The sequence below is a fragment of the Onychomys torridus genome, chromosome 7 (assembly GCF_903995425.1).
Source record: "Onychomys torridus chromosome 7, mOncTor1.1, whole genome shotgun sequence".
Classification (NCBI taxonomy): Eukaryota; Metazoa; Chordata; class Mammalia; order Rodentia; family Cricetidae; genus Onychomys; species Onychomys torridus.
Window position 1 is genome coordinate 18,466,691 of NC_050449.1, and position 9,662 is coordinate 18,476,352.

A 9,662-nucleotide genomic window follows, 5' to 3' on the forward strand; every position below is an offset into this window, starting at 1 on the left:
ATGAACCTGGTTTATCTTTACTATAAGATGGCTTTCAAGCATAAGATACAAACGAGCTGGTTTGTCACCTGAAAAGTTCTATTTACTTTTCAAAATTAGTGGAGCCATCTGTCTGAAGTGTAACTCCATCAGAGAGACACTGCTGTACACACACACACACACACACACACGCACACACACACATACACACACAAACACAGAGAGAGAGAGAGAGAGGAGAGAGAGAGAGGGAGAGAGGGGGAGAGAGAGAGAGAGAGAGAGAGAGAGAGAGAGAGAGAGAGAGAAGCAAGCACATGTACCACAGACTTCCAAAGATTGTCATTTGGTACATTGAAAAATAGATTTGCAGCTCTTGGTTCATCTCTCATAGAGTTTTATTCAGATCCATCTAGAATATTGAAGACTGTAAAAATACAATTTACTTGTTTTCAGCTTCCAGGTTCCCTGACTCATGACAGCACTCAGGGCTACTAAGACTAGAAGTGTTTTCTAGTGTAAAAAACTTGGGAGCTGAACAAATAAGAAACAAATGAGGCAGGAAACTGAGTGAACAAGTGACATTTTAAGGGTTTCCCTGGATTTTAACCCTATCACTGCTGTTGACATGCCACTATCTGTGCCAAGGAGGACAAGTGGAATTCTAATTAAGCCTGGGAATTGCTAAATAAAAGTAAACAATGCTAAGAACTATAGTGAATGTTTATGTGTTTAATAACAACTATTTTTAGATTCTGTTATTTTCTAAGCACCTTCCATTTGTTGAAGAGTGTACTAGAATTTTATGTTGCATTATATCTTATCTCATGCCCATGAAAACCATATGCTAAGAACTCTACCATGTTTTAGTGTTAAGATATTGAGACTTAGAATACTTTAGCAATTCTATAGAAATTGAGGAAGAAAGTGAGGTAGCTTGGTGTCAAACCTAAGTTAATTATACCATTGTAAGAACACAGAGAAGCAGAAGAACTCAAGTGTAAGGTTGAATATAGCTGGCTCTGATTTACACACACACACACACACACACACACACACACACACACACACACACACACACTTTTATTGCATCTTTATAGATTTTACATCATGTATTCCAATATAATTTATCTTCCTGTCCCCTGGAATCCACCCTCTGCCCTTGCAGACCCCCTGCCCCACCATAAAACAAAACAAAATTTTAAAGAAAAACCAAAAGCTAAACAAAATAAAGAAACAAAACCAAATCCAAAACAACAACAAAAAGAATCTTGTCACGGCAGCTGTAGTGTGGCCCCGTGAGTCGCAGTGTGTCTGATAGTGTCATTCTGCTGGTTCAAAGCCTTCTAAGCTTTCTGTTTGCAGGGTGTTGTTAGGGCTTCAGCATTCTCTGACTCTGGGCTGGCTCTCTTCCTTTCTCTATCCTCATGCTTCTTCCCCAGCCTACTCACCTCCAAGGGTCATCCATCTCGTCCTCCCAGGCACACTCACTCAAACCATCACACCTTTGTGTGCTACCTGCAGTTGTCCCCGCTAATGTCTGGTTCTCGTATTTCTCTGCCTGGGAAGCTCTTTCTAATGTCAGTCTCACAAGTTTCTACTGGTCATTGCTTTTCACTGCTAGTATTCAAACCCAGGGCCTCGAATGTGCTAACTGGATACTGAACCATGTCATCAGCCCGTTGCTTACTTTCTATCACCTCAATGGCATTATTTTCTCTACAGTCTCCCTCAAACCCTGCCTGACACTCAATGCTGAGTCAATATTTTCTTCCTTCCACTATATTTTGGTTTCACCCTCCGGTCCTGTGTATCTTACATCATATGACGAATCTGGTTGTGAGTCGATGTCACCTGTCTCTTGTGACTTGATGTCAGAGATGAAATCTGGCTCAGATCTGCTCCCCACGCTTAAGAGAATACACATAGCAGAGACTCTCGGTTTGTTGATTTATTTGAATTGAAATTAAGATGATATTTGATGATATATCTTGCTTGGTCCTTTTATTTAATTCTCTGCAGCCTGCTTTCTACTCTTATGTTGTAAAAGATGTCTGTGCTTGATATGGAAAAGCTAAGGAAGCCTTGATGGAAGTAAGTGGTGGGGCTAGAAAAAAGAATTTGGACTACAGGCCAGAAGACACAGGACAGTTTGGATCTGCAAGCAAGGGAGACCACGGGAAAGAGGGAATTCTTCTGAGAAATTCCCCTCCAAAAGAACTTCAGGAAGAGCTGGAGGGGACAAAGCACTGAGTGGATGAGAGCTAAAAGATGGCCAGGAAGCAGGAGTGTGGGAATGAACTTGACACTGGCCAAACGGAATCCTCACTGGAAATGGAGTCAACAGTTAGACACCGTTAGAATGAAAGCATCAAAGGCAGGGAACAGATAAACAAACAAACAAAATTAACCTAATAGACACTTACTGAAGTAATTTCCTGTACACAGTCTGTGTCAGAACTCGGGGGTAGAGTGGGTGAGGGCTCTGCCCTCAGGAGCCCAGACCTCAGCAGCTCATTCCTTCCAACTGTGCATCATAGTGCCATAGTGACATGTTGTCATAGTGACGACTAGAATCATTTAAATCTATAGCTATGCAGGTTTTACTGCAAACTCAGACAAAATCTTGAGAGATGTGACTAGAAATTGATATATTTTCACTGGGTGGTGGCGGTGGCGGTGGCGGTGGCGGTGGCGGTGGTGGTGGCGGCAGTGGCGGCGGCGCACGCCTTTAGTCTCAGCACTTGGGAGGCAGAGTCAGGCAGATTTCTGTGAGTTTGAGGCCAGCCTGGTATACAGAGTGAGTTCCAGGACAGCCAGTACTACACAGAGAAACCTTGTCTCAAACGCAAACCAAACCAAACCAAACCAAACCAAACCAAACCAAAACTGATATGTTTTCAAAGAACTACAAGGGAATCATATGAGTTTCTCTAAGAATAACACCTGCAGAGCTGGGAGCATAGCTCAGCCTTTAAGTGCTTGACTTGCATGCCAAGGACAGGAATTCCACCAGAACCCACATTTAAACAAAACTCTCTCTCTCTCTCTCTCTCTCTCTCTCTCTCTCTCTCTCTCTCTCCCTCCCTCCCTCCCTCCCTCCCTCCCTTCCTCCCTCCCCACTTCTCCCACATACACACTTACATAACACATACATACACGTATAAACACAACCTTCACACACTCACACATACTCTTCCATGTACTCATACTCTCTCTCTCTCTCTCTCTCTCTCTCTCTCTCTCTCTCTCTCACACACACACACACACACACACACACACACACACACACACACACCAGAATAACTTCACTGTTATTGGACAGTTCAAACAAATGAGAAACTCTAATGTCCAAGTGCTGTTTGATGCAGTGCAAAGAAGGGCATCTGGGGTTTTCAGGAGCTATTTGAAGGGGGTGACATTTGAATTAAGATAAGAAATTAGATTAGGTGAAGAGTTAAAGCTGAAGATAATAGATTCAGAGCTCTATAACTGGAAAACAGGACTAAAACTGGATGGAACTGGAGATGGAGAGGAAAGGGGAGAGTACAAGAGAATGTCAGGGCACAGGGTAGGAGGTAGGCGGCAATTTTAGTATTTAGTGATACGGTCAAGCACAGGCATCCAAGAGCTGAGTGCAGCTGTAAGAGGCTAGTGAGGACCAGAGGACACCATGTCATAAGCCAAATAGACAAAATGACCAAGCGGGCTCTTTGGCGAATGACAGCTGCCTGGATGTCTGCAGACATAAGGACTGGTGAAAACTTTGGAGGAGACAGCTTCAGTATAGTGGAGGCTGAAGGAGATGGGCTTGCAATGTTAACGGATTACAGAACAGGACAAGGTGACTATACATTTTTTGCCATAAACTTTGGCATTTGAAAAGAGAAAAGTAAGTCCGCTAGCATGGGGATGGCTGTCAAACAGAAAGTAAGAAGATGAATGTGTATGCAGAAAGATAGCAGAGGGAGTTACAGAGGGGACAGGCAGGAAACCCACAGTCAACAGGGCTGTGTGTGATGAGCAACACTAAGTAGATGAGTGAAGGGCATTAAGGCCCACGACCCAAGTAAATCAGACACTAACAGTGGGCACATGCTGTGGATCAGGATGTGTTCCAGTCGAGTCTGAGAGGGACAAATGGGAAAACTTGGCTGTCCATCTCTGCAGTGACGGGAGCATGAATGTGACAGCCATTTACAGGACAAATCTCAATCCTGACTGCATGTTAAAACCACCAGTCTGTATTTATTTTACATGATTGACATCCTGGTCCCACATGACCACCTTCAGAGGTTATATTTGACTTGATCTGGAGTGTGGCCCTGGCTTCACAAACTTGTAATTGTCATTTCCAAGGTGGCTACCATTGTTTTAGAGAAATGTAGCAACAGTGATACAGACCATAGGTGGACTGATTTTCAGCTAGGGTGCTCCCAAACTAGTAAGTATGTGCAGTGCATGCAGTATTCATGTTACTCAGTGTAAGTCAATGTTAATCAGTGGGAGAGAACTTTGAGAAGTTTAGTGGGAAAGTCAAAAGATAACACAATGTCCAAACCAGCAGTGTTAAAGGGAGAGAATGCTGGTCTCCTTACTCCCTGTTTCATCTATTCATCCATATCAGAAAGAAGAAAAGGTGCTTTCCTTTACCAGTCTGGAGGGGTGTGAAATTGAGAGAAGGAAAAAAGGGCAGAGAGAGAAAAAAGAAGGGAAGGGGAAAGAGACAGAGAGAGAGGAGAGGGCTGAGGAAAGAAGGGGAAGGGCAAAGAAAGAAGAATGAGAGAGAGAGAGACAGAGACAGAGAGAGACAGAGACAGAGACAGAGAGGAGAAGGCTGAGGGAAGGGCAAAGAAAGAAGAATGAGAGAGCGACAGACAGACCGACCGACAGACAGACAGGCAGAGCATGAGAACTTAGGATCTGTAACCTTTGGGTGGTAATGGTGTCAGTGGTGTTGATTGCCACACTTGATACAAGCACTTGATCACGGTGGCTGAAAGACTCGGCTCTGCAGCTGAAAGTTTTCCTATGTTCCGCCCGGTCCACAGCCACTCAGCCCCAAGTGAACACGTAGACGTTTATATTAATTATAGCTGCATCGCCATGGCTCAAGCTTTTAGCTAGATAGCTCTATATCTTAAATTAGCCAATACCTATTAATCTATGTGTCGCCACATAATCGGTGGATTTACCTGCGTCCCATTACATGTTGCTCCTTGGGCAGCTCACTGGCGTCTCCTCACCTTCTTCCTGTCTCTCTCTTTGAATTTCCCACCCTGCCTCTAAGCTGCCTTGCCATAGGCTAAACGGCTTTATTTATCAACCAATCAAAGCAACAATTATTCGCAGCATACAGAAAGGCATTCCCCCATCATGGCTCTAAGTGTTTCCTGACAGCCTGAGGAGTAGAAGTAAATTAGAAAAGTTTAACCAATGGAGTGTAAAGTTATGCTGTGGCTGGAGGTCATGATGTATAGCACTTGGGGATAGAAAAGTGGTTTTCTTATTCACTATATGATTTTACATCTAGGCACACTCAAATTGATAGTATGTTTAAGAGACAGAGACTTGTCAAGGTTATGGATAGGCTGTAAAGAACTAATAGAGGGAAGCCAGTGCCCTTCATTAATAACAGACAAGCTGTTGCCTCCTCTGGGCCTAATAGGCCAGGTAGGAGTTAGCTCTTGGAGACTGGGGATAGAGAGAGTCTTATAATGAAGACTTTCTGAAAGGAGAAATGGCCTATGGTGACCAACTGCAGGCCAATGTGAGGGTAGAAGCATCTTACCCCACTCTATTCCCATCAGTCTCTTGGTGGTAGTACCTATGCACAGAAAGCATCTGCTCATAGAGGACAGAGCACAGCACAGGCCAAATAAAGAAGGTGGAATGGATTCAAAGGGACAAGCATGGATGTCCACTCACCTGCCTCATTCCTTTGTTGAGCAAGCATTTATTGATGGCCTTTATACTGAACATGCTCTGTATCTGCCAAAATGAGCTAGGTTTTGTTTGTTTGTTTGTTTGTTTTGTTTTTTTTAGATTTATCTATTTATTAAGTATACACCATGTATGATTACAGGCCAGAAGAGGGCACCAGATCTCATTACAGATGGTTGTGAACCACCATGTGGTTGCTGGGAATTGAACTCAGGACCTGTAGAAGAGCAGTCAGTGCTCTTAACCTCTGAGCCATCTCTCCAGCCCTGAGCTAGTTTGTTATGCTCTAGTGATAGACCAGGCAGAAACCTCTGTTCTCAGCAAGATTACATTCTGTTGACAGATGGTAAACACTAGACCACTCAGGTCAAAGTAGGTGTAAAGAAGAAGAGAGGAAGAGACAGTGTAAAAGGGTAGAGAATGTGCTTTTTTAGATAGGAAGTTACAGTTGAGAAGACACCTCAAAAAGCTAAGAGCCTGAGTCAGGCATCAGAATCAATAAAACTTCAGTTGCAATATAATGACTGGTAATAGTCACTAGTAACTCATCCTCTGATGTGGATCAGACAGATGACAAGTAGTTGATAACAGTTCATATTTAATAATTTCCAGTTTTTCATATGGACCAATAAGAGACTAGATGCTAAGTAAATATGCCATGGTTTAATAGGGACCCATAGAAAAAATTCTGAAGTCCAATGTTTGTGTGTGTAACTAGATGTTCATGTATGTGGTTGCACATGTGGGCATGTATGGAGGACAGAGGTCAATGTTGTGTGTCTTTCTATGTGGCTAGCTATATTGGCTACATTAGCTGGTGAGAAAACTCCAAAGAGCTGCTTGTCTTTTCTCCCCTAGTGCTATGGTTACTTACATGTGCTACCACATCCAGCCTTGGGGTGTTGGGAACCTGAACTAAAGTCCTCATGCTTGTACAACAATCACTTGACCCATGGAACCATCTCATCTGCCCAAGAGGAAAATATTCTATAGTTGGTAACATTCAAATGATTCTCAAAACTGTTCCAAACAACTCATGATAAGGAAGCATGTATGAGAAACAATTGATAACTCTTGATTGCCCACATCATTGGTCATTTGGTTTTAACTAGAGCTATGGACATTCTGGGGGCCATCATAGAGCTTGTTTCTTATTAACTCACTGTTAGTTAAATATGGACAAATATCAATGCTTATGGTAATTTTAAATATATCATTCAAAAGACTTAAAGTAAGGTCTGTAAAACAAACAGTTCTAAAGTTAATGGTCACAGGATCAGTCTTTAAGTGGGTATTGTCTTCACACCACACAAACTAAAACAGAGAAATTAAACCAAGGAAAATCTACTTCCTATTGTTATTAGTTTTGTTTGAAATAATTTCAATTGAAATGTGGAGTCTTGTTGGTGATTCAGGAGAATCCCTGCTCTGAATTCCTACATGTGTCCAATTCCCATTGCCGAGGAGCTACAGCTCCATTCTTTGTCATTGGCGCGAACACAATTGGAAAGGTCATAAATTTTCCAGAATGTTTTTATTATTGTCTTCTGATAAGTCTTTTCACAGATTTTCAGTGTCTCAGAATGTATTATCCAAATCATTTCAGTTCTAAGTTAACGAAGATATCAAGTTGGTAAGACTCACCTATGCCATCATATCCCCTTTGTACTCTGACCCAGCCAGCTGCCTTTCTGTGGTCACACATTCTTCTACATCTGGCACCATCCTACTCTTTCTCCAATTTGCCTCAAGTTCATTCATTCAAAAAATGATCACTTTGACTTAAAATATGCCACATATTTCCTACATTCTCAGATTTTTTTCCTGTGTGTAATTCCATACTTTTTATATTTAAATAGTTGTATGTAATAATTTTCTTCATCATAACTCAGTAACAGGAAGGATTATTCATGGTTAAATTGTCATTGTATTCATAGTAAATAAATAAATAACCTTACCAATTTCCTAACAGTCTTACAAATTTTTGGTCTGTCTTACCTAGGAATGGAAGTCATTGATTACTTGGTTACTATCATTTTTGTTTTTGGGCTCATTGGCCCAGGAGACAGGTCTTAGAGCCTTTAAGATTGGTCTCAGAAAGAGTGTGAGCTAGCATGGCCTTTTATTCACAACAACTTTGTTCCCTCTTTTTCAGCTACTCAGTGCAAACACGGTGCTGTGTATGATACCTGTGGCCCAGGATGTGTAAAGACCTGTGACAACTGGAATGAGATTGGCCCATGCAATAAGCCATGCATCGCAGGTTGCCACTGTCCAGCAAACTTGGTCCTTCATAAGGGAAGATGCATCAAGCCAGTCCTCTGTCCTCAGCGATGACCTTTGTTCCAGTCCATAAGACTTTGAAATCTAGTGTCTCTGACACTGACATGGAAGAGCCAATGAAGGACTGTAGTATTTGCGTGTCTGATCCCGCAAATACACAGAGTATATATGTGTGTATATATATATATATATAGATATATAGATATATTCAAAACATTTCATCATTTATATAAACTATAGGTGGATTATTATATGTATATTTTTTGCTATAAGACATGTATTATTTCTAGAATCCTAATATCTAAGCCATTGGATGCATCATATAAATATACAGGTGCTTTTAATTTAATAATAAGGTGGCATGCAGACCTATAAAGTGTCTTTAACATTGCTTACATGTGTCATTCTGAGGATGTTTCCTAAGAGCCCCCATGCCGGCCTGCATTAATTTAAGATTTGAGTCAGGATCTTTGAGTAGGATGCTTTTTGGAGAAGGGGACTTTGTCTAGGGGCATTTTATGTTTCCAAAGACTGGAATGTATACCAGAGAAAGAAGGCATGAGATTGGAGATGGGCCCGAATGAGTGCAAACCCAGAGGGAAGCTCTCAGACCTCACTGGGTCATAGCTGGATATTGTTTCCAAAACTGGATAGTTGCCAAGAAATATGTATTTTTCACTAGGGTATTGCCCAAAAAATCAAATTATTTCTTTTCATTTTTGCATAGCCCATGATTCTCTTTATTATTTATGTGTGTGTGATGGATGTGCCATTTGTATGTCATGCACTGAAGTCAAAGGGTATCTGGATGACATTGTATTGAGCATGAGAAGATTTTTGGAGAAATCATTGCACAATGCATAAGGAAGTAGTAATTTCTCTGGGTCTCAGAGCAATTTCAGACGGGCACATCCAGTCAGTAGCTAGAGGCAATTTTGTCACTATCCCATGTAGAAAATGAGAGCTTTGCCTACTCTGGCTCATCATTGCCCATGGTTGTTTGTGGATATTTCTAGGTTGCAGATATTGAGCAGAAAGAAGGATTTGCTGGCCAGTTGTTGAAGCCTCATTCCAAAAGAGAATTGTTTCTCTAGTTTCCCTAATTTACTGATGTTACTAATAGTTATTGTTTTCTGCTGAATAAGGAAAAATGTCAAAAAACAAAACCCAAAACCACCAAACCCACTGATGTTAAAAAGTAAAACGTTCTGCGTTGTAGTAAATAAAGGGCTTAAAATTGAAGCAAATACATGTTTCCCCTGGTGTCATGTGTTGTATTTCATGAATTAGTTAAATTAACTCTGGTTACTCAGTGTAAATAATTTTACTTAGATATAACTTATATGCTCTACATTAGTTTTCTTTTAAAATAAAACACATTTTGAATCGATAATAGAAAACACTAAAGAAAATTGTTAGAGCACTACCCTTGCATATTAAAGGCATAGATGTTGATTTTA

At 41.2% G+C, this 9,662-nt stretch overlaps 1 protein-coding gene across 1 annotated transcript in view; it reads left to right on the plus strand.

The window, feature by feature from the left end:
* Bmper (BMP binding endothelial regulator) overlaps window positions 1–9,449 on the plus strand; it is a 250,055-nt gene extending 240,606 nt beyond the window's left edge. Inside the window, exon 15 of the mRNA XM_036193923.1 lies at window positions 8,075–9,449. Within this exon, the coding sequence (XP_036049816.1) occupies window positions 8,075–8,256 (182 nt within the window). The 3' untranslated portion in view covers window positions 8,257–9,449. The remainder of the gene's footprint in view (window positions 1–8,074) is intronic.
* The last annotated feature ends 213 nt before the right edge of the window (window positions 9,450–9,662 follow it).